Source organism: Ambystoma mexicanum, chromosome 3p (genome assembly GCF_040938575.1).
Source record: "Ambystoma mexicanum isolate Mex_15411 chromosome 3p, UKY_AmexF1_1, whole genome shotgun sequence".
In the NCBI taxonomy this organism is placed as follows: domain Eukaryota; kingdom Metazoa; phylum Chordata; class Amphibia; order Caudata; family Ambystomatidae; genus Ambystoma; species Ambystoma mexicanum.
Window position 1 is genome coordinate 805,804,138 of NC_090925.1, and position 26,153 is coordinate 805,830,290.

The following is a 26,153-nucleotide window of genomic DNA, read 5'->3' on the forward strand; positions in this document are numbered from 1 at the left end:
TAGAGCATGCAGTAGTTTGTCCTGTTAGCGCAGGTTGCTTCAATTCTGTACAAACAGGCAGCATATTTCACACAGAGAAAAGCCACCAGGTGTTTTAAGTTGTACCCCCAGCACTTTGAGAGGGGCAGAAAAGCAAAGGCTACATTATGCTGATAGAGCATGGTGCCTTTGGAAAATCTAACACAGCACTACAGAAAGGCGAACATGGCTTTGAGCCTTGCTATGTCACTCTGCCAAATTGAAAAGTACGCCTCCTGTGTTTAGGTTTAAAAATCTTATTTGAACGGTGGTTATTTAATGCAGTATTTATTTTTAAGGAATATGTATTTCCAGTATTTGCGCCTCATTCCAGGTCGTCCTGGAAAAGTGCTTGTATTGATGTATACTGGCACTTTACCGGCCTGTCCAACTACAGGTTTGCCGGTGGGGCACTGTGTAACCTCCAGCTTAAAGCAGGAGGTAAGGAAGGTGCCCTGCCGGCAAAAAAAGCTGTCATTACATGGCGCCGGTAATGACGACAAATCCCCTCATGGAGTACTATGGCGCTCCATGAATGGGGATTAACACTGTCACTGTGGTACTTGGAATCAGGCGACAGGGCCACCGGACCGAAAGCCGGAAACGGTAATAGTCTTTGCCAGTAGCCTGGCTGGCTGCCAGGATACAGGCAATGTTAGAATGAGGCACATTTTGCTGTCTATTTTATTGTGTGCTTGCGCGGAACTGCGTGTACCTTTATCACAGTCCTCTCCCCTCCTAATAGTGAAGCCAGGTTTCTCTGTCACGTTAGCATTGAGTGTGTTTTGTTCTTACTTGGTGGCCATCCTATGTATACACAATAGCAAAGTGCTTCAGAAGAACCTCGCTAAACCTTATGTTGGTTTTAAGCATTCAAAGCCCTGGTCATGTAAATCATTGGTATAAGCCATACAGGCGCACAGCAGCTAGTACGATGACGCCACACAACAAGAAATAGCAGGCAGTCACTGAACCTTTCTAGAGCACAGATTCCGGGCCTTATGCGCAGGTGCAGTGAATGTACAGGCTGTTTAAAAAATTTAAATTTCAGGAGTGTATAGCTGTCCCTTGGGGATCAGTTACCTTGATTGGAAAGGTGGAGCGAAGCGGGGTAGGGTCACAAATCCATTTGCTTTTGTGCAGGGAAAGTGCTTCATTAAATTTAGTTTTGTTCGAAGCAAAGCGCCTCTGGAAAGACTTTCAAAATGCAGGCTGGAGTGAAGTGGACATGTTCAGCCTCAATTCTGCACGATTTCCTCCAGCGACGGAGGCAGATTGTGATGCCAGGTCCGTCGAAGAGCCTGTCAGTGGGCACCAGCCAATACCGCTTGAGTACTTTGCAGGTGGAGGGGAGCACAGTGCATCTGGTTCTTAAAGGTGCCAGAGTAGTGGGGTAGAGCCCAGCCATCTAGGTCACCTCTAGCTCCACCTCTGACTTCCAGCAATCGTGCAGATTTCCAGTTTAGCAGAAAAATCATTCTCTTAAACCCTTTCTTTGGAAGATTTAGATCATCAGCGACAGAAAGCTGGACTTGAAAATAAAGAAAATTGAGCAACATTTCTGTATGTATTTGCCCACCAAAAATGTAGGAACATGCATTTTACATGCCACTAAAATCAACATGAGCCATGCCACCTTTGCAGCAGTGTCATATTCAGAAACAAATGCTTCACAAATGATACGTATTTATTCACAAACAGCTTTAAATAATTTTTCCCAGATTGAAAAATGAAAATGACTAATTACATTACAAAACTAGGTGAGACAGTCACAGGCAACACTTAGGACAGGGATACTAAAAACAATCGAGGTGTGAGAATTGAAAGTCACTTTGCGTGTGCAAACTTAGGCAGACAGACCCTATAATAACGTAATATAAACCATCTAAAAAATTACTACATGAAAAGAGAAAGGACACAAGATACAACATTGTAAACAGGAACCATTGATACAGTACATTCGGTCCTGAAAAGCTGCTTGGTCTAAACCAGCGGTGTCTGAGATACAGTGAGAGACTCTGGGGCTCATTCAGAGTTTGGAGGTGCAGTAAAAAAGTGGCAGTAATTCCGTTAGCGGCCACTTCTGTGGCCAGTAATGGAAATAACAAAATTCTTCCTGCACCGCCAAATTACAGGTTTTGGTGGAATTACCAACGGCGGAAATAGCGAGTGGAAACAAAACAAACACTAATCTAATTAAACAAAACGAATTCAGCCGGTGGTAATTCTGCCATAAATCCCCAATGGAGTCCACAAACGTGGACTAACACCACCCTACCATCACTTGTAATTCCGTGGTAAACCCAGAGGACCAACTGACGGTAACGGTATCTGATTTTGGCAGTAATACAGCAGAATTACAACCGGATTACCGCCAAACTCGGAATGAGCCCCAAAGTTCCCACCATGGGCAAGGATGCATTGCTCCTCAGCAACACAAGCTACTTTTCCACAACACACATACACATTTGACAGCGTGGCAGAGGGGCTTGCAACTGATTTCTATTTTCGTTGGTTTGCTAAGCTTTGTTACAGGCTGGAGAAATATATAATGATGTGTTTCTTACAAGCCCAAGAACTTTTCAAAGACATTTTCTCATGATTTACAGCACTGTCTGTGGCCTTTGGCTTTATTTTCTAGATTTAACACATTCTCCCAGTAAGCATCACATGGCAAAGCAAACGGAACTTGAGGTGATACCATATAAGGCATAGGGGTGCAAACACCTAAAAAGCCCTTTCAAATTGTGAAGACATTTTAACCGTAATGGTGGCTGCGGAAAGATAAGTGTCTTCCCAAACCGTACATTGAACAGTTCACAGAATCTTAAAAATTCCCTTTCATTTGAGTTCAGAGTCCGTTTTTAACTTGCTTCTGTGTCTATAAGGGAACAAGTGACTGCAAGGATGCCTTGCATTTGAAAACATGTTGCGGCATTGGTTAAAAATCCAGCGCTTAGCGCATTCATGGAGAAGCTAAAACCTTGGCCACCTCTTTTTGAAATGTTAGGAACTGCTTTGGAAGGTCTCGCTTTGGAAAGTAGTTGGTCTGCGATGTTGGGGTCTATGAACCGGATTAGGGGACCATTACACCGTAACAATCAACATATTCCTCAGACATCATTTTCAAAAAGCCATTAAGCATTTGAGCTTGGCAACAGGGAACATTCCAGGAGCATTACAAAAGAAGAAACAGCATGGTGGGGGAGTGTGGGGTGCATTAAGGGAATCCTTTTTAGAGAGCACTCCAGGAGATGACGACAGCTGGAAACAGTAAAGAGATGAAGGTAGTCCTTGTTTTACAGGCATCCAGGGTGATGTTATGCAACCCGAACTGTACTTCCGGGACATGTTTTAGAATCCACTTGTTATAGGCGGTGACTAGCGTGTAGACCCCTGGGCGATTGGGTTGACCACAATACACCCCCCAGCTTACAACACCTGCAAGGTACCAGACATCATCAATGCTGCAGACCAAGGGCCCACCAGAGTCTCCCTAGACAAAAGAAAGAACAGCAGCATGAACAGACAACAGAAAACATTAAAATAAAATACAGAACAAAGATTAACTGATGGTAATCACAGATTTAAATACGAAATGGTTGGGAGTAGTCAATCCTTTTTATTAAAATCTTGGCTATTCCTGTACTAAAGTCGTTCATACACCTGTGACAACATTTCCTTTTTTCAACTCTCTTTTTAAAGATAGTTAGCCTTCACAAACAATTATCTACTAGGTGTTTAATGCAACTTCTGCCTCAATACAAACGCAACACAGAGAAAAAAAATCAAAAACAGTACTCTCATTGCTATGAACTTCATAAACACGTAGCAAGGCGTCTGTGCAGCCTGGGATCTATGATGACAAAGTAGCATGGTGTTGCTTTGTAAACAACGACGACTTATTGGTAGTTCACATCTTTCTGAGTAATCCACATGATCTTTGGTAGGCTTGCCCATGTATCAACATTCTCTTGCTTTCCAATCTGATCTAAAAGTCTGGCCCTTGTCCGCTTTGGCTGCACCATCTGTTGGATAAATGATCGCTTTTGCTAGATGTTCCCCTTGAGTGGTTCATTCTCCCTTCCTCTCAGCACCTCATACTCATATTTCCTTCACCTGTAATTCTTTTAGAGAATTCATGCTCTTGCGCGGCCTTCTAGGGCTATCAACGGCAACGGAGTACCGTCGCTTATTAAACAGCAGATATTTGAGCTGGTTAGGCCAGTATTCCATGAATCGTATTGTGCACAGGATAATGTACAAGTGTTGAGGTGATATTGACCCAACTCTGACTCTCCCTTCCCACCTGAGACCACCCATCAACTGTTCAAGGTGGAGGGGGAGTCTCTGTAACTCTCACCTTTTGTGTCCACCATACACATTCATAAAACAGCCTCATTTTTGCTCTGACGTCTTCTACCAGATCCTCTTCTAGCCTTTTGTTAGTGGGTATTCAATATAACTAGCTGGTTTAGTGGCCCCAAAAACTATAGGCATTAGTGTACACACCTCAAGGCCATCATGCATGAATTATGCAATTTACATTAATAATACTTTCACAAAACATGAACAATCTACCTTCTGTCATTTGAGCTTCCTTATAGAAGTGGCGCCCTCTTCTCCTTTTCATACTTTCCAATTCAAGCATACAATTGATCTCAAGCACAGTTAAGATTGATTGTAGGGTATTTTTACTGCTCAGTGCTATATTTTAGGGCACATACAGCAGCTTCACTGGGGTGATTGTGGGGTAGCTTTTACTGTTTTGACACAATCAGGGTCTTAACACTGTCAAGCAGGAGCAGGGACCCCTGCCAAACTAAGGTAGCTGGCCTATCAGGGCATATGATAAATGCTACACACGAGTTTGATGGTCCCCTTTTTTGGGGGGCTGGGTGGAGGAGGACCAAGAACCAATAGTATCTATAAGAGTTCCACACCAGCTTCCCTCCCTCACAACCAGAAGGTGTGACAATTCTCATACCATATATCAAACAGGGGAAAGGGGTTTTGACTAAACCTCATGACAAAGTCAGGTACATATTTTAATTATTATTTTGTACAAAACATTTACTTCATGAAAAAACAGTAAAATACATTCGATAATGTGTACCAATGAAAAGTAAATTGAAAAAACACATATTTCATCAGAGACCCCTATCTAAAATTTTCCGGGTTGATGGTGAGGTTAGTATTGGGTAGTGCAGGGGGTATGTTATTTTCAGCCCCTAAACTACTTCCCAAAAAAGGATGAGATTTATGTGTCAACACTTATTAGTGTTTGTAGGTCCACTTGAGGACACAGCGTGTTCAGATAGATTTTAATCACGCGGTTTAGTGAGTCCGTCTTCAGGACGTTTTCTTTTCTTGTACGCTCATTCATGTAACAAACAATGTTGCATCACATCCGTCTTTTGTTGGAGCAAAGCAACTGTAAAAAACAAAATGAGGCATTGCTTACTAAAACGACATAAAAATATATGGCAATCCCTGTCTAATACGTGGTAGGTCTGTCACTAACCTTTCATTTCTTGAGTGGAATGTGGGGAGCCCTTTCTAGGCGCAATTTCTGCATAATGGGCCAATAAGTGAGTTTAGTTACACGCTCTGCAACACACCAAAGAGAGAAAATATTTTTGGGTATGTTGTTCATATTATTTTGAACATCTTTTCATCGTTTTTGTTATGATAATGTCGTTTTCTTACTTTATTACGCTCATGTCTTCGGGGATATTTCAATCTGTATTTTAGATATTACTCTGTTTCCCTGCCCCATCATGTTCTGTATGATTTCCTGTTTAAATACAACAGAGAATCAGAACAATTGTTTTAAAGATAGGATTTCGGGGTCAAAGATTTTTTATTCATTATTTACTTATTTTGCGTTCATTACGCAATCTTGTTACTTTTTTAACAGGGGCGAGAAGATGAGGGCTCAGTTCGCCTGGATTTGTTGTCAGCCGGCGGTTTGCTGCCTCGTTAATGATCTTTTCGTCTCCCAGAAGCGGCGCGTTACTTGCATACAAGTGCTACTCCACGCGGCTCGCGTTTCTGTGGATTAACCATAATTGCGGTTTTAGCATTGTCAGCTGTTTTTGTTGAAAAGCAGTATTTAGTATGTCCAAATTCAAATGACTTACTTGTTAATCACGGAAAACCTCTGTGTTTCCTATGCTTTATCTTTTCAAAAGAGGAGACGATCGCGCGGTCATGTGATCTGCGTCTTTATACTATGCGTGATGGCGTCATACTTCTTTTAACTATCAGCCATCTTTGGTGTACTCATATGGTTAAAGTTAAATGTACAACCAAATGAAATGAATGTTTTACCAACTGACAATGTTATTTCATTATTTTTCTGTTGCCTTTGATGTTTTCAGGAGTCAGGACGTGGGCATTTCTTTTGTAACCAACCTTTAAGGAAGCTTGTACAATCATGAGATATGTGTTTTATTTTATCCAATCGTAACAACTAGAGCGTTGCTTGATTGATCTGCCATCTTAGGTGTGTTGATATGATGATCTAAGTCGCTAATTAGGATAATTCTTTGGTAATATCAACAAAGATGTTATCTTCCTGCGTTATATTTCAACTAGATGACAGTTTTAAATTAATGGTGTAATCGGCAACAGTGTTTACATCGTGTTTATATTTCCCAATGGGTCTCTTCTTGTATTGCTAATTGCCAGGGTTAGATTTTTAATGATTTTACTGCGTCCACTTATTCAATGAATGAATAATCCCTACTCAATCGCAATGCTGAGGCCATCTTTTACAGAGTTTAATTGATAAATCCACTTTTGCTCTAACTTGCGTAGTTTCAAATCTCGATTACCCCACATGGATGTGCTGGAACGGTTTCAATTATAAACCAGTAGATATCTTCCTGGTTATGATGTGCTTCTTTGTAGTGTGCCACCAGTGGTTTATCTATTGTGGCGTTTTTTATGCACGACTGGTGCTCACAAATTCTGTGTCGCACCAGTCTTTTGGTCTTGCCAATGTATAACAGGCTAACTGAAATGTATACAAATTATGCATTCTTACCTTGAGAAAAGACCTAATAAAACTGTTCCATCGAACCTTATCGCTGACTATATAAAAGTGGCACTTACAAACAACTTTTTCTTGGCTGATGGCGAATCCTACCAACAAATGCATGGAACCAGCACGAGTGCTACCTTTGCCCCAGATTTAGCTAATCTCTTTATGGATGATTTAGAAATTAGATCAGTATATGCAGACTAGAACTCATTCAAGGCCCAAATGAAGTCATGGCATTGTTACATCGATGACATCTTTGTACTATGGGGAGGAAGCCAAAACAGTCTGTCAGAATTTCTAATATGGCTAAATACCCCAGAGGCATGTATTAAGTTCACTATGACATCCAATAAAAACAGAATAGCCTTCTTGGATTTAGAAATGTTCAAGTCTTCATCAAACAAATTGAGTACTACTCTTTTTTAAAAAACAACGGACAAAAATACTTTGCTATTGTATAATAGCTTCCATCCCCAATCCTTATGAGAACATCTTCCATACGGACAATTCCTACGCATCAGGCGGAATTGTAGCACAAAAGATGACTATGACGTTAATAGCAAACAGTTAAGTGAAAAATTAAAAGAAAGAGGATACCCTGCACATATCATCCGTAGATCGATGAAACAAGCTCGACACAAGAACAGACAGGATTGTTTAGTGAAACAACCTAAAATTGTGGAAGAAAAGATTACATGTGTCTCTACATTTTCCCCAATTTGTCACGATCTGGGTAGACTCATCATTAAAAACTTGGGAATGATTACAACAGAGGATTTGAAAATCAATAAGCCCCATTTTGCATTCAGAAGAATGCCAAATCTACATGACAAATTGGTTCTTAGTTATCCCATCATAAAAGCAAAGGCTCCTCAAACAGAAACAACCTTTGGGGGATTAAACAAGTTATTGGTCACTTCAAATGCAGCAACTGCTCTGTTTGCCGATTTACGGGCAATATTGAGGACATAGATCTGAAAGGCAGAAATGGTGCTTTAAATCATTTACAAACTGTACAAAGTGGCCTGTTATACATTGGCAAGACCAAAAGACCAGTGCGACAAAGAATTTGTGAGCACCAGTCGTGTGTAAAAAACACCACAATAGATAAACCACTGGTGGCACACTACAAAGAAGCACATCATAACCAGGAAGTTATCTACTGGTTTATAACTGAAACTGTTCCAGCACATCGTCGTTTGAAACTACGCAAGTTAGAACAAAAGTGGATTTACCAATTCAACTCTGTAAAAGATGGCCTCAACATTGCGACTGAGTGGGGATTATTCATCCCCATAAGTGAACGCAGTAAAATCATTAAAAATCTAACCCTGGCAATTATCATTCCAAGAAGAGACCCATTGGGAAATATAAACTCGATGTAAACACCGTTAACGATTACACCATTCATTCAAAACTGTCTTCGAGTTGAAACATAATGCAGCAAGACAACATCTTTGTTGATATTATCAAACAATAATTCTAATTAGCGACTTAGTTCATCATATCAACACACCTAACATGGCAGATCAATCAAGCAACGCTCTAGTTTTTATGATAGGGTAAAATAAAACACATATCATATGATTGTACAAGCTTTGTTAAAGGTTAGTTAAAAAAGAAATGCCCGCGTCCTGAAAATATCAAAGGCAACAGGAAAATAATGAAATAACATTGTCAGTTGGTAAAACATTCCTTTCATTTGGTTGTATATTTAACTTTAACCATATGAGTACACCAAAGATGGCGGATCGTTAAAAGAAGTATGACGCCATCACGCGTAGTATAAAGAAGCGGATCACATGACCGCGATGGTCTCCTCTTTTCAAAAGATAAAGCATAGGAAACGCGGGCGTTTGCCGTGATTAACAAGTAAGTTATTTGAATTTGGACATACTAAATACTGCTTTTCAACAAAAACAGCTGTCAATGCTAAAACTGCAATTATGGTCCATCCGCAGAAACACGAGCCGCGTGGAGTAGCACTTGTATGCAAGTAACGTGGCGCTTGTGGGAGACTAAAAAAAGTCCATTAACGAGGCAGCAAACCACCAACTAACAACAAATCCAAGCAGACCCAGGCCTAATCTTCTCACCCCTGTTAAAAAGGTAAAAAGATTGCGTAATGAACGCAAAATAAGTAAATAATGAATACAAAATCTTTGACCCCGATATCCTATCTTTAAAACAATCGTTCCGATTCTCTGTTGTATTTAAACAAGAAATCATAAAGAACATGATGGGGCAGGGAAACACGGAGCAATATCAAAAATACAGATTGAAAAATCCTTGAAGACAAGAGTGTAATAAAGTAAGAAAACTATATTACAATAACAAAAACGATGAAAAGATGTTCAAAATAGTATGAACAACATACCGAAAAATATTTTCTCTCTTTGGTGTGTTGCAGAGCGTGTAACTAAACTCACTCATCGGCACATTATGCAGAAATTACACCTAGAAAGGGCACCCCACATTGCACTTAAGAAATGAAAGGACAGTGACAGACCTACCACGTATTAGACAGGGATTGCCATATATTTTTATGTAGTTTTTAGTAACCAATGCCTCATTTGTTTTTTTTACAGTTGCTTTGCTCCAACAAATGATGGATGTGATGCAACCTTGTTTGTTACATGAATGAGTGTACAAGAAAAGAATACGTCCTGAAGACGGGCCCATTAACTGTGTAATTAAAATCTATCTGAACACGCTATGTCCTCAAGGGGACCTAGAAACACTAATAATTGTTGACACATAAAAAGATTACATCTCATCCTTTTTTGGGGAAGTAGCTTAGGGGCTGAAAATAACATATCCCCTACACTACCCAATACTAACCTCACCATCACCCCAGAACATTCTATATAGGGGTCTCTGATGAAATATGTGTTTTTTCAATTTACTTTTCATTGGTACACATTATTGAATGTATTTTACTGTTTTTTATGGAGTATATGTTTTTGTACAAAATAATAATTAAAATATGTACCTGACTTTGTCATAAGGTGTAGTGAAAACTCCTTTCCCCTGTTTGATATATGGTATGAGAATTGTCACACCTTCTGGTTGTGAGGGAGGGAAGCTGGTGTGGAACTCTTATAGATACTATCAGGGCATATGCCACAGCCAAGCCTACCCCAGAGTTGGGGTGAGGGAGCTGGGGTGGGGGGACAGTCCCTGTTCCCCCCTGAGCATGCATTGTGTTGCAAAACCATTGGCACTGCTGTCTTTCCAAACTTGCCTTCCAGCCTCTGTTCTGGCCGGATACTTAGATCCTTATTTTCGGGACCACAGCATTCAGGAGCCAGCACACTACTTCAGAACAAGTCAGATGCATGCAGATGGATCCCAGCTGCCAGTCACATGCTACCAGTGATTAGCTATCCTCCCATCAAGCTGTAGACTGCATCTGGCTGGTGGAGAGTGGTCAATGCACTGAAACTCATCGATCAGATCAAATGCATATGAGCGAAAAAAGGCAGCTGTGCCAAGAGTGGATTTTAAAACTTTTTCCAGAAAAATACTCCCCCCAGGGAAAGGTTTAGAGAGAGATTGACCTAGCGGACAGGTGACACGACAGGCCAATGGGAAGGCAGAGGGGATGAATATCTTGAGAGGCAGGGCTATAAAAGCCCTGAACTCAGATAAAGGTATGTGTTCAATTAAGGTCATGAGGAAAGTTGGCGGATCGAGAGACCAGCTGAATGAGAACAGAAGGTGGAGCAGAGCGTTGAAAAGGTTGTGGAAGTGTTGGATTAAGAGTGCAGGTAAGGTATTGTGTGAAAGAGAGGTAACCAGCTTTGAAACACTATAGTATTTGTATTTCATGTGTGATAGTACATGAGGAGAGGAGTATGTGCGAGAGAAGGAAGTGTGAGAGACGAAGGAGGGGTGGGTGTTAACAGTGGTAGGTAAGAGTAGTGCAAAGAGAGCGTGAGAGAGAGGTGAATGGTAGGAGAAAGAAAGATGGTTTAATGAAGATGGGGGATGACGTAGTCACAGGGTTGAAGAGAGAGGAGGGGCAGCGAGAGAGAGAGAGAGAGGGACTGCAGAAACATTCAAACATCATTAAGATCCATCCTGGGGGGAGCGAGAGAGAGAGTAGGGAACCCTTCGGAAGAATGAGAGGGAGGAAGATAGATAAGGCTACAACCTTAAAGACATCACTACCTGTCTAGGCGATAGGGATCACCTGTCTTTAGTTTTGCACCACACTCTGTTGGGTAATAGGGACACTTTGGCTAGGGTGCAGGGGGCCCATGGGAAGGACGGGAGCGAGACTGGGCACCCTTAGTCTCGTCTGCCTACTGTTATTCAACTGCAGAGCCTGTGACTTGTATACTAGAATACTGCAAATTCACCCCCAAGTCCTCAAGTTAATGAAGCCATCTGTGACGCTGTCCTTTGCTTCCGAGTGCTATACCCGAGGGCACAAGCAGCATCTGCACAGTGAGGGGTAAGTATGGGATATTTCTATTGCTTGTGTTTCTGTGTGCTCTTTCATATGGCATGTAGCCTCAGTGTTGTTTCATCATTACAGGGATGGTACTGGTGTAGTTTAAAAAAAACTAGAACTCTTAACAAAACATGAAGTACAACATACCTTTTGCAGGAAGTCATTTTGGTTCCCTTATTTTTGTAACCCTTCAGTCACCTTCAGTGCTTTGAAATAACTGTGTCAATGAAACGATTCTGTAATATTCCTTGAGAGACTACTGTAGTACATCAAAATTAAAAAGGCATCATTGAAATAATCACTGCAATGTTGTGTTCATGGTATAGTGAGCGGGGCGATGCAGGGGACACCCCTACAGCCCCTGTTTTTTCTTTTTTTCTAAACTGAAGGCTGCAGGGATGTCCCCCGCAACCCCTGCTCACTATACTATGAAGTATAGTGAGTGTGCGATGCGGGGGACACCACCGCAGCCCCCGTTATTTTTTTTACAAGGCTACCACCAAAGGTTCAAACATTTGGTGTTCGAACCTTTGGTGGTAGCATTTTTAGAACTTTTGGTCATTGCGACCATTTTTTGTTGGTAAAATCGTCCTATACCTAGGTCAGTAATCTGTAGTCAGGCCCAAAGGGATCAGTTGAATAAGAAGATATGCAATTGGTATGTAGGTTATGGGATGAGTTGTGAAGGATTTAACTATTAATTAAATGGGTAGTGTAATCAGTTACCCGTTTCCAAGATATGGGTTGTGATCCTTTATTAAATTTGTATTACTTAGGTAAATTCGAAAGCTGGTGAAATATATTACTCGGGACATGTTTTGATGCAAAAAATATCTAGCTGAAGGCAACACTCAAATTAGAATCTGAACTATATAGAATTTTGCAGAGAGTATATAGTGTTGGTTAGAAAGTTGCTATTGACGTACTTGATGTGCTCATCCTGGCCTTGTTGGCAAAGTGGCATCCCGCATGTATGTTCGCGGGCACCATTTTGTTACATTGTTTATACACATGTAATGACGTCCCGTAGATAGATACATGACGTCATCAAATGCATGTCAATATTTAAGTGAGCAAGCTCTGTCGGGAGCAAATGACGTAACATTATGTATCTATTTGATGCATATTGAAACCATTAATTATCACAGTGATGTTTTAGGTACTGTGACGAATTCTGAGATGTCATCACTTCTCCCCAAGGGGAGCCTATTCCCATGAGGCCAGGGTGGTGAGGCCGCTATCCGATAGTCCCACTGAGGGTGGTACTCAGCGGGGAGGATCTCATGGGAAGAAAACTCACCTCTGGGGATAAAGGAGAACATCTTGGGAGAATGTATTGTATTTTGTTATTTATATAGTGCTCTTTCCCCACTTGTGTGGCCTCAATGCGCTTTTTCGTTGATTGGAACGCCGTTGGTGACCGTAGTCGATGTTGTTAGAGATTCTAGGGGGTTAGTTTACATGTGTGTGTGCATGTTTGCCATTCTAAGCCTTGGGTGTCTGGCAAGGCTCGACTAGACAGCCCAGTAGAGGTCAGACACGTGGGTGGGTGCTCTGGAGGGTTAGAGATAGATTGCAGTTGTCAAAGAGAGTCTATGGGAAGCCAGCTATACCAGGTTCCTTTTGGGTGGTGGTTGGTATATGCTAGTGGCAGAGGTGTTGGGGTAGGTCAGGTGTTTCAGTCTGGATGTGGTGTACACACCCCCCACCCATACCCTACACACTGGCTCAATCTCTAGACCTCTATGCTAACAAAATCTACCATGGTGAGGATAGACCCATGTACTTCTGTAACATCTGTGAAGTTAAAGATACTGGGACAAAGTAGATGCTTAAGAGCCATAGGAATTCACCTGACCCAACTATTGAGATGAGGTGGTCCCTAGGAGTAAAGATTGACTTGACAGCTCTCACTGCAGGTGTGGATGTTACGCCAGGGTGGAACTTACCAAATATAAAGGAAACTGAAGAAGGATATGCTGTCTTCTCCTTCAGCCCGTGACAAACCCATAAGTTTCAAATTGTGTGCAAGAAAGAAGAACCAGGCAGGGCGAGGACAGATATGCAAAGAGCCGTGGAGGCCCGAGAAGGTCACGCAGGAAGCAACCTCGCCGCAGCCTTGAAGAACTGTGGGGTGGCATGGCCATAAGAAACAGCATGCAAAGAGGCAAACTAAAGACCAGAGCAGACGACGAGGCGAGGGAAAAGGAAAACTGGTACTGCTGTGAAGACGTCCGATCCTAGGAGGACCAGATAGCTACCTGGAAAAAGTAACAGGCAAAGGGACGATCGGGAGGCCCGGTAGGAACACAGGGCAGGCAGCACAAAGGCTCTGCATCAGAGGAACGCTTCCTTGGGCCCAGTGGTGTCACAAACAGCACTGACTACCAGAAAAGGGTCTGGGACCCACATCGAGAAGTGAGGCATCTACCCTTTCACCAGTTCTTGGCGGGAGAGTACCAAGGAAGCTGAGCCTAAAAGGGAGAGAAGCAGGGGTTGGGGATACATACTGAGAAGCAAAGCCTCTGCCTCGCATCAATACTTGGTGGGAGAGTGAGCCACAAGTGATGAGCCAGTGAGTGAGTGAAGCAGGGATCTGGGACGCAAACCAGGATGTGAGGAATCTTACTCACGGTCCCACCTGGCAGGAGAGTGTACTGGATGGGCCAAACCGAACAGAAAGAATCATCTTCCTCGTCGCAGTACTTGGTAAAGAGATATACCATGTGAGCCCAATCAACTAAGAGAAGTTAAGAACTGTGTAATTCTGAAATGAGACACTAGGGGAAGGGAGTCATTCCACTTGGTGATTTGGAACTGTGATAACAAGTGAAAAGATAAAAGGAGAAGGGAGTCATTCTACTGGTAACCGAAACCAGGGGAGGGAGTCATTCCACCTGGTTGTGCTGAACTGTCATTCTCCTAGTAAACAAAGTGGTACAAATTCTAAAGCCAAGATACCAGGAGAGGGGAGTCATTCTCCTGGTAACCAAAAGCAGGGGAAGGGCGTCATTCCCCCTGGTTGTGCTGAACGTTTTCTTTTGTGTTGTTACCTGGGGAAATGAGCCATTCCCCTTATCTGCCAAGGGGAACTGTTTTGAACTTTGCTGTGTGTGTTATGGCCAGGGGAAGTGAGACATCCCAGCTGGCATTGTGAAAACTCGGATGGCAAGATACCTGGAGAGGGAAGGCATTCTCCAGGAACCCAATAGTGAAGAAATAAATTTGGGCAAAAGGTAATGTTGATATTTGAGTTGGAACTTTAACTTGGAACTTTATTTTGTGCCTTGGAAAATGATTGAGACCTTGGGTAGGGAATCATTCTCCCAAGGAAAGATTCCACCTTACAGTTGGGACTGTGGTCCATGATCCAGAAGAAGGGAGCCATTCATCTGGACAAAGATGATCCACCACCTCTTTAGTTTGGTATTTAGTGTAAGTGACAGAAGGAACAAGTTACTTACCTGTAACTGTTGTTCTCCAGCATGTGTATGGCACGGATTCACATGCTCATGAATATTCCCCGTCAGGCTGGGAATCCTCGGTAAAGAAAAAAATCAGTTTCAGTTTATTTTCTGAACTGTCTTTCTCCTAATAACCAATCACTGGTCTCTGGGTCATACTGCCCCAAGCCAATGACTGCCCTCTACCTAAGCCCCTCCTCTGGCAGCCATCTTCAGATTTGGTAGCAGGTAAAGTGGAAGTAGGACCAAATGAAGAGCCGCAGAGGGGTAAGAGGGAGGGTTTGCATGTGAATCCATGCCAGACCTATGCTGGAGAACAACAGTTACAGGTAAGTAACTTGTTCCTTCTCCAGAATGGGGTCTGGCATGGATTCACATGCTCATGAATACAAGAATACATAGGAGTACACACATGCACAACCACGGGAGGTGGCAAGGCTCAACATTAAGCATCTCTTAACTCCTCACCAGGCCCACCTTCAGGGGAACAGGTTGCGCAGCAATGCCTGGCCGACTCTGGACTCCTCCCTTGAATCCTGGTTGACGCAGTAGAGTCTAGTGAAGGTGTGTGTCGACCTCCACGTAGCAGCCCTGCAGCTCTCCAGCAGGGGCACACCAGATAGGAACACTGTGGTAGCAGTGATCGCTCTGGTCGAACTGGGCTCTCGGACGGCCGAACAACGGTCGGTTTGCCATCCTGTGACAGTGCATGATGCAGCCGGAGAGCCATCTGGAAATGGAAGCCTTCGAGAGGGCCTTCCCTTGGTTCACAGGTCCAAAGTTCACAAACAGCTGTGATGTCTTCCGAAAACTCTTTGTGCGGTCCACGTAGAACTTCAACGCTCTAGCTACATCCAGCGAGTCCAAGGCCTCTCGGCCGGCGACGAAGGCGACGGGAAGAAAACAGGCAACACCAAGGGTTTGTTGAGGTGGAAGTCCGACGGCACCTTGGGTATGAAGGAGGGGTGCGTCCTCAGCACCACCCTGGTCTCGTGGAAAGTCAGGTATGGAGGTTTACAAGAGAGGGCCTGGATCCCTCCCACTCGCCGTGCGGAGGTGATGGCCGCAAGAAACGCTGTCTCCCACAACAGGAACTTCAACGGTACTGAATGCAGAGGCTCAAATGGAGGCCCCATGAGCCTGGTCAGCACCACGTTGAGTTCCCATGCTGGGGCCGGAGCCTTCACCGGCGGGAAGGATCGGAACAGTCCCTTCATGAACTCCTTCACCAGGCGATGGGACCACAGGGATGAGCGCCTCAGAGTTCTGGTGTGGCGGGATAGCCAAATGGATCTTGATGGAGGCATGGGCCAGCCCTGCCTTGGCCAGCGATAGCAAGTACGGCAGCACTTGAGGGGCCGTAATCCGCAGAGGGTTAATCTTCTGTGCACGGCACCAGACAGAGAAACTCTTTCATTTGTGTCCGTAGCACTTGAGAGTTGAGGACGCCCTGGCCTTTGCAAGCACCCCCTTGCAGTCCGCCAGGATATCGTACCCTCCGAACTCTAGTGCCGCAGGAGCCAGGCCTGCAAGTTCAGTGACCCCGGGTCGTGGTGGAGGATGGCGCCTCCTTCTCTGGAGAGGAGATCCGCGTCCATCGGCAGTTTGACTGGGGGGGACGCTGACATGTCCAGAAGGTCTGGGAACCAGATCTGTCTCGGCCATGCCGGTGCGACTAGGATCATCCTGCACCGGCACCGTCTGAGTTGGTTGATGAGTCGCAGTAGCAACGGCAACGGTGGGAACGAATAGAGGAACAGGCCATCCCAGGGGAATGAGAAAGCAACGCCCATGCTCCCCGGCTGGGGAAACCTGCTGGCGAACCTCCTGCACTTGGCGTTCATCGCCGTCGTGAATAAGTCAATCTGGGGATTCCCCCATCGTTGGAATAGCAGATCCACTTGATCCTGTCGCAGTTCCCACTCGTGGCACGAGCGTAGTTCTCCCTGCTGAGTGAGTCAGCGATGGTGTTCTTTATTCCTGGAGGTGGAAGGGTACCAGCAACATCCCTTGGGCGATGGCCCAATGCCACAGATCCTGGGCCTCCTTGGATAGGGCTGGGGATCTGGTGCCCTGTTTCCAGATGTAGAACATCGTGGTGGTGTTGTCGATAAAGATCCTCACCAACTTGCCCTTGAGGGACGGAAGGAACGACCTGAGAGCCCAGAACACGGCTCGGAGCTCCATGACGTTGATGTGCAGCGACTTCTCTTCTGGGAGCCTGTCATGCGATGAAATATTGTGTACTTGATAAATGCCCTCTTTAGTTCCCTCCTCCTCACCTGTACTGGGTTCTTCAGGGGAACTGGCCGTATGAATGGCTCTTCTTTCTCTCCAGTGGTCCAGTCCTTTCTTAGTGAGTTTAGGACGAGCTCCACCGGAGGCCACCTTGCCAGCTGGCAGACAGCTAGGCAAAGGGGGCCCTCAGGGAGCCAGCCCCCAAAACCAGGGAAAAGCGTAGCTAAAAAACCCTGGTGTGCTGGGATGTTGACAGCACTACAGATGCTTTGACAGGAATGCTTGCCGTTGTAGTGAGAAGAGTGGACTCCGATTCCCAGAAGGCAATACTGGCAGTGGATGGAAGAGTGTCAGCCTGGGTAACAGGAGCGGTGGCCAGGAAGGATATTGCACCGAGGGTAGAAGAGGGAGAGCTGAAGGCTGCAGAGGGAAAGGAGCGTACCAAGACAGCAGCACGCGAACTGGAAGCAAACAGGACAGGAGGAACGAAGGAAAATACTTGAGCCAAGCAAGGGGGAAAGAGGCTGCTCGAGAGGGGCGGGAATCCTGGAAGCCGAGCTGGATGGGGAGAGGCTCGGAACCGAGCGAGCAGCACAAGCGGGCGGTCAAGTAGGAAAACAAGAGGAGGCACAGGCGGAACAAGTGCGGAGAATACACAGCGTGAGAACCTAGCGGAAAAGCAAGGTTGCAACGCCTCGACTTCCGTGTATGATGCCTATTTGAATGCGTCATGACGTGTGAGGGCGTGTGGAAGACTAGACCGCTGGGTGTAGAATGGAATCAGCCCTTCCTCCATTGTCTCCATAGTTTCCATGGCGTGCGCGTCATGACAGAGCCAAAGGCCTCTTGCGTGGAGATCTCCGGTGTGCACTCCCCATCCCTCCAGGGAGGCATCCGTCGTCACCGTCTCCTGTGCAGCGGTCTGGAAGTCCAACCCGCCGTGAGATGCGCGCGATGACCCACCACCGGATTGCTTGGCAGAAGGTCTCGTTGAGCGAAATCCTGTCTTCGAAGTTGCCCGCCGCTTGCATCCAACGGGCGTCGAGAAACTCTTGCAGTGGACGCATGCGCAGCATGCACGGGCGCACGAGGTAGATGCACAATGACATTATGCCGAGCAGGGACTTGATGGACCTCACCCTGCCCACGTCCATGGCCAACAGTTGTTGCACCTTGCCCAGGATGGCCTTCGTCCTTTCCTCCGACGGAGAGGCCAATCGCGCCACTGTGTCGAGCTTGGCTCCCAGAAACAGTGCGACTTGTGACGGGACCAAGTGGGATTTCGTGTAGTTGATGGAAAATCCCAGATCCGTGAGCAGCTGGATGGTCTTCGCTGTGTGTCCGATGGCAAGTTCTCTTGTCCTTGATCGGATGAGCCAATCGTCCAGGTAGGGGTAGACGTGGATCCCCTGCAGGCGCATCCACGCACCTTCTGGTGCTAGGCACTTGGTGAATACCCTGGGGGCCGACTTCAATCCGAAGGGGAGGGCCTTGAACTGGTAGTGCTGTCCTCGGGCTACAACCTGAGGAACTTTCAATGTCCTTTTAGAATGTCGATGTGGAAGTAAGCATCCTCCAAGTCCAGCGACGATAGGAAGTCGCCCTCCTCCAGCTGTCCCAGCACATGCTGGAGAGTGACCATCCAGAACTTTTGGGACTTGATGTACTTGTTTAAGTGACGAAGGTCCAGGATGGGTCACCAGCCGCCGGTTTTCTTCCTTACGAGGAAGTATCGTGAGTACCCTCCGGAGCCCCGGAGCCTCTTTGGGATGAGCTAGATGGCTCCTTTCTTCGCCCTTACTTCCAGCAGCAGTTGAGGGACGTGCTTTTCCTTCCTGGCCACGGGAGGAATGCAGGGGCACTTTTTTAGAAACTCGAGAGTGTGCCCGCGGGCCAGGGCATCCAGCACCCATCGGTCGGTGGAGATGGACTCCCACACGCTGACTAACTTCGCCAGTCCGTCTCCCACTGGGGTGGTCAGGTGGGGGTCCGACGCCACGACCGGTTCGGTCCTGCTTGGTAGTGGCCTTGCTGCCTTGGCCTCCTTGACGAGGACGGGATCCTCCTGACTTGCCACGTCCTCTGTAGGCCTCCTGCGTCAAGGAGCGGGCCGCCTGGCGGTACCTCGAGGAGCCGCCGCCAAATCCTTTGAAGGCACCTTGCTTGCCTCCAGAATTCCGAAAGGGCGGCCGTCGTTGTTGCAAAACTCCCAAGGCCCGAGCCATTTCTGTGTCGGCCTTGATGTCCTGAAGTGACTCTTCCACTGTTTTGCCAAACAGGTTGTTTCCGTCGAAAGGCATGTCTAAAACTCTGGTTTGCACGTCCTGGCGGAAATCGGTTGCCTTGAGCCAACCACGGCGGCAAAGGCAAACACCGTTGCCCATCTGGCAGAAGCCGGTGTCAGAAATGTCTGTGGCCACCGTTATGCCGTGGTCCAACGCCACCTCGCACTCCTGCAGTATCTCTAGGGCCTCAGCCCACTTGTCGTCTGGGAGGAAGTCCAGCAGAGGAGCGATCTTAAACCACAGCTCCCTGTCGTAGCAGGCCCCAATCGCGAGGGAATTGGCCGCTTTAATCGTCGTCGCCGCCGACGAGATGGCCCGTCCTCCCATGGCATCCAATTCCTTCCATTCGCCATCCGGCAGGGAGGTCGAAGTTGAAGCCGTCGCCCCTGCCGCTTTCTTCTTGGCCGCCGCCGAGATGACCAAATCCGGGTTCGGCTGGCCCCTAAGGCACATGGGGGCAGAATCTGGGACCTGGTTCTTCTTCTCGTACCGGTCTCTCTTGGCAGGGGTCGTGGAAAGGTTCTTCAGGAGCTCCAGCCCCTCGTCCCAGACGTCGTCAAGCAATGGGAGCGAGAGGACCGTCTTCCTTTTGGCCTCACGCCGTTGGTAGAGGAAACTTTCCTTCTTCTGTTCCACAGGGCAGAGCTGAAAGAGCTTGGATGCCCTGGCGATCGGCGGGGAAGCCCGGGGGGGGTGGTGATGGAAGGCCCATCCCATCGTCACCACCGTCGTCATCCGTCCCCGTCATAGCCGTCTCTGTTCCCATATCATCTCTTGGATCCGGGGAAGGAGATGAAGGCCTTGAGGGCCGCGCCGGCTGGAAGGAGCCGGTGGGGGATGAGTTCTCCTCTGCTTGCTTGGAGGGCTTCCCGACGGTCAAGGCTCTGCTGGGTCGTCTGTTGGGGGTAAGGGCAACCTTGTCCTTATCTCTGTACACAAGGGCTGGATCGCCATCAGGATTGCTCCTGAGTTGTCCTCTGGCCCAGGTACCGGTTGCGACGGTCGCGACGGTTGGGGAGTGGAATCCTCCGCCTTCACAGGAACCACGTTGGCGTCACCGTCGCTTTCTTTGTCTGCCTCGTCGGGATCCCTCCCGCGAGACCGGACTTCCTTGGACCTCTTGTCCAGGGTCTTCACGACTTCAGCCAACTCCTATTCAGAGGTTGTGTCCGTGTCTGTGATGGCCACCGCCCCCCCCCTCTTTTTACACCAGGGTTTTCACAGGCGTCTTATCGATGGGCTCAAAAGAGGATTCCCTCCGCGGTGGCAGGGAAACTCTGGGCTCAAGGTCGCCTCCACTGGGGTAGCCTCCACAGGCTTCACCACGACCGCCACAACTCCCTCGATAGAGGCCTTAGCCGGGTGAATCAAAGCCTTGACGACTTTGGACGCGCTTGAGGCCTTCACCTTGGGGGGAGGGTCACTGCTTCGCTCCCCCTCGGCTTTCTCCATCGGGATTGACCGGGGCTTCTCCCGAAGCTTACCCGGGTTCTCCGACTTCCTTTTCCCCGAGCCAGAGTGTTGGCTAGTGGTTGATGGCGTCGGTGAAATTGCACCCTGCCTGGCAGCCGAGGAGCCCGACCGTTCGGCGCTCCCGGTGTCCACGGACTCGCAGTGCTTTGCCTTTTGTTGGGCCCCCGTCGCCAGAGCCCCCTCAAAGGTCTTAGAAGACCGCTCGGACCTCTTCTTCTTCTTCTCACCTGCCGCTGGGCTTTTCCCCTCCAGCCATTTGGTGAGGCGGATCCGCCGATCCTTCATGGTCCGTTCCGACACGTTCTGGCAAAACGCACAGTCCTTCTCCACATGCGTTTGGTCTTTGTGAAGGCAGTAGAGGCATCTAGAATGCTCGTCCTCATTGAAGACATTCTGCAATCCGCATCCAGGGCAGCTCCTGAACAGCTTGGATCCGGGTGTCGTGCTCCCTTTTTCCTGGGCCATGTCCACGCGGGGTATGCCTCAAAGAATCTTCTGGAAGCGGGACTGGACAAAAACTCCACTCTCCTCCAGTGTCCCAGTGTCAGAACACGTCGGATTCAATGGCAAGCTCCGTCTCTCTCTCTCTCTCTGTCTTGTTGCTCAGCTGTGTGCATTTAAATGTCACAGTCTTACTCAAAAGTTTCCATCAACTAGAATGTAGCGTTGGTTTGCCGCATGTGATGATCCTCATTACTCCATCCCTCTTCCTCGTATCAGTACTAGAAAAGGGAGGAGAGATAGTTCATACTGTTGTTGGCAGCAAAGCCTGGGAATTCAGTGTCCACATTACAATAAGCCATACAGGAGAGTGGTAAAAGTAATTGGGTGATACTAGGAGTTTCCAATGAAGGGTTGTTTAAGTCTAATATTCTCTTTCATCCTAGACTTTTGTCTTCTCCTGCGTGGTCCTCCTGCAGATAACCAACCCCAGGGTCATTGTCAGGTAGCTTCTGCCTTTCCCTTGCTACGTAGGAGAAGTTTCCCTCCAGAGAATGAGTGATGTTGTTGCTAGATGTCGCACCTTGAAACACTTGTCTATAGGCACATTATAAAAGCCATATCATATCATATCATATCACAAAGCTCCAACACTCAGGTCCATGCTAAATCCATCCTTTCTGAATCATACCCCTCAGTCAAAGAAGACACGGCTACACAAACGGGGCATCACTGTCCTCTTCAAATGTGGAAATTGCTCTACGTGCCAATATGCTATGACTTCCAAAAATCTGTTAATCAACCAAGAAGGTGATTTTACTAACAGGGAATGTATTAACTGCCTGAGAAAATATGTCATCTATGTAATAATCTGTGTAAGCAAAAAAGTCAACAAAGGGGGCACCATACGTTAACTTAGAATCAGGATTCATGAACATATAAATATGATTGGGTCAGGACCCCAACCTCCCACTTGCATCACATTAGCAAATACATCAGCAAAATGACAAGAATATTAGAAATGTGTTGGTCTCCACACTGTTACCTTTGAAGCAAGCAGAGGAGACAGGGAGTTGAAACTCTGACAATTGAAAGCTATATATATTTGTAAATTGCATATTGTCTTTGATGGTCTTAATTGCAAGAGTGAAATTAACCTCTTCCTCTAAAATTCTTTCATAATTTTTTAATAATTATCATACACTAATGTATACACTTGCCATAATCCTAATTGGGCACGTGGACACCTATTTCGGTCTTAAAATGTATTGCCAGACTCAACGGAAATTATCACTCCCGCTATTTTGATTGTAACCAATTATTTTATGGCTTTACAAATCTCTTATATAATAGAATGAACTACACACATGGCGCATGACCTGTCAAACAAACATTGAACATTTTGCAATCTAATATTGAATTATTAATGAATACTTTTTGATAAATGTCAACCTTACCACTTCTAATGAATGTTTAGCCGCCCATCCTTTTGGGTACTCTAAGGGTGCAGAAGGAGCAGACTGAAACACAGGTGGCATGATTGTTGGCATAAACTTTTATTATACCAGAAAATAAAGAGAAAACCTAGCTTACCCTAACTCTAAGAGGGGTAGCCCTGCCTCAACAAACAAATGAATGGCTCTGTCAGAGTGTCCATGAAAATTAATAGTCCATCGTCCTGTGTCAAAACCCTACTTCTCCAGCATGGGTCTGGCATGGATTCACATGCTCATGAATATTCCCTGTAGTCATGCTGGGAATCCTCAGTAAAGAAAAAAATCAGTTTCAGTTTTGTTTCTGAACGGTCTTTCTCCTAATAACCAATCACTGGTCTCTGGGTCATCCTGCCCCCAGCCAATGAATGCCCTCTACCTAAGCCCCTCCTCTGGCAGCCATCTTCAGATTTTTACCACACGTTCAAGTGTTCGGAGTCCTCGTGCTATAGCTCTCGAGCTTTTACTGCGTTTTACGATTTTTCAAAGAGTTAAACCTCATTTTTTTCGGTCAATCGAGCCTCAAGCTCCACCGTTTCTACTTCCGATCAACAGGGACCCGTTTCGGAATTTTCTACGCCCCTCAAGATTTTGTCGAGTCCCGCAACCTACAGATTTAGGCTAAGGGTGTCGAAACCAGCAAGGAAAACAGGGAACCCCATGCATTTCCCAAAAGAGGACACCCGTGGGAATGCACAGAGGTCTGGCTTGTGCGAAGCGGCCCAAAATGTATTACCCAGAACCCGAGACAAATTGAACATTGTGTTGTTTCCCCACCAAATATCACACTTTGTCGGGGATTGTGGCTAATAAAAACTGGGGCAATTTGCGCAAAGCAGACCTCTGTGGATTACCAGGGGTGTCCTCTTTTCAGAAATGCGTGGGGTTCCCTGTTTTCCTTGCTGGCTTTGACACCCTAGGCCCAAATCTGTAGGTTGCCCACATGAACAAAATGTGCTGTGCCGAAAGACTTGGGGTTAACAGTGGGTTATCCTTTTCCTTTTGCGCCCCGTTAGGTGCACCCACACATGGGAGGTACCGTTTTCATTAGGGACACATGTTGGGACGCAGGAAGGTAGGCCATGTGTTGTTGGTGGTGTGTTTCGGTGGGTGGCCAGAGCGAAATGTCTGAGAATTGTCTTTATTTCCAGCCAATTTCAGAGACATTTCCCTCTGTCTACTCTCCGAAACACGTTGCCAACAACAGATGTCATACCTTTCCGCGTTCCCACAGGTGTCCCGACTAAAACGGTACCTCACATACCTAACATAGCCCAGGGGTTGGAATACTGTTTTGAGCGATCCCTGCTTTGCAGGGATCGCTCAAAACAAGGTGTCAAAAAAGGACAAGCTATCTCGTCCTTGGCACCACGGAGGTAATGTCAAGGACGAGATAGCTTGCCCTTGGCACTTAAGGGGTTAAACTTTTATCTTTTTATTGTTGCTCATTGCACGTGTTGCCCTGGCTGAAACAGTCCATCCAGCCTGGTGCGAAATCACCACCCCCTCCCTTCCCGGTCCATCTGTGCCGTCTCTATATGTTAACCCGCCGCTTTTGTATTTGAATTCTGTTAGTTTCAGAAAAGAAGCGGCCCACTTTGGCCCAAAAACTGGCCCACACAATTTATTTGGTTTGTTATCAGGCATTGCCCTATTGAAGTATAGGGTCATCTTTGAAAGAATGCGTAAATGTGGCAGGACCAGGCGCATTGATACCATTCAAATGGAAGTAAATATTTTCATACATGGGTTAGTTGAAATATTTTGTTGTTTTTCACTGCACAGCTTGCCATTAATATTGTTCAATGTTGTGGCATATGTTCGCAAAACTAAAAGACCTATGACACGCTGTAAATGCTGGATGAAGGGTTGCATTGTTATGTGTCCTTGAATCAACTGCATTAACACTTTGAAGGCCAAAATGTGTCTAATATCCACAAAGAAGTGATAAGATTCACTATATTGAAAGCTTACGTAGGAAAGTTTCTATTACTGAGATCTGTCTTTCAAAGTGGTTGGTCATCCATTACATAGGGAGAATGGAAACACACGACACAATGTAATAATATTTATGCAAGTGAGGATTGCAATTGTGCTGTATGATAAATGATTTACATTGTGACCGATGAATGTTCCATTTGATACAAATAATGGACATTGTATGTGTTAATTGTACCTTAAATTTATAGTTAACATAAATATGTACTTTGAATATACAATTATAAATTGGGTAAGGAAATATATTTTTGCATTATCGATTTTACATATTTATATTATACCGATGTGCGCCTGCCATGGGTACAGTTTATCGGTCGGCGGCTTCTATAACCTTAATTCGACAATAATCATCAACAACGCATCTGTGATAAGCATTACCTGAGACAATCGCCAGGCACCAATCTGTCCTTTTGCAGTTGCAGTAATAAGGAGCAACATGGCAGCCTTTAGGTTTTAAAAACGTGCGGATGTGAAAGTGTTGCATTTGAAATTTAAACCACTAATTTCTTCTCAGTAATGGAACGGCATGCACCTCGATCAGAAATCGGTGATGGAAGATAATAACTTTTTGGGAAGAATGCAAAGACTGGGATTAATCGATTGATGAACGGAATTAGCATTATAAGATCACCGTTCACAGTTAAACAAAAAGAATAGAAGCATGCAATGTTTGCTAGCTATAACCTCTATTGGAAAAAGTGGCCCATGTTTTTGTGAACTTAATTACCTCTTTTCAGCATTATGTCAAAAGTAAAAGTACTTGTTACACTCCACACTATTACTGTTTTCTTCAAAATAAACTGTTTTTATCATTTTGCGTCGGTTGAAGATATGAATGTTTATGTTCCTGGTTTTGTGTTTGATAACGTTGTGATGTTGGTGATGACAGGGTATGATTGGCTACGCTCCCCACTAACATAAAATAGGTGGAGCGCATCGTGAGCGTCTAGTGATGTCAGCGTTAGGGGTGGGGGATCTGAATAAATGCTGCAAGGGCACTTGAATTTAGGGTGATGGATCAACAGATAAGATTAGTACAAGATGGCGTTACCTGACCCATTGTTTATGCATGTGTTAAGTGAGAAAAACTTGGGTATACATGTCCGATCGATTGGGCCAATAACATTTCTGAGCGAACTACCCCTTAAAGAATGCCTTGCCATATAAACTTGTCCAGTTCCCTCAGGACCCAAAAAGTTTTGATGGGTTGAAAAAGATTCTCTGCGACAAACCTAG

The 26,153-nt window shown here is 45.7% G+C and overlaps 1 protein-coding gene across 2 annotated transcripts in view; it reads right to left on the reverse strand.

The window, feature by feature from the left end:
• Window positions 1-1,689: 1,689 nt before the first annotated feature.
• Window positions 1,690-26,153, reverse strand: part of LOC138580911 (serine protease 27-like) — a 761,370-nt gene continuing 736,906 nt past the window's right edge. Inside the window, exon 6 of one of the 2 annotated variants that reach the window (XM_069651842.1) lies at window positions 1,690-3,514. In XM_069651842.1, coding sequence (XP_069507943.1) covers window positions 3,254-3,514 — 261 coding nt within the window. In that variant the 3' untranslated portion in view covers window positions 1,690-3,253. The remainder of the gene's footprint in view (window positions 3,515-26,153) is intronic. The other variant, XM_069651841.1, reaches the window with a different exon arrangement.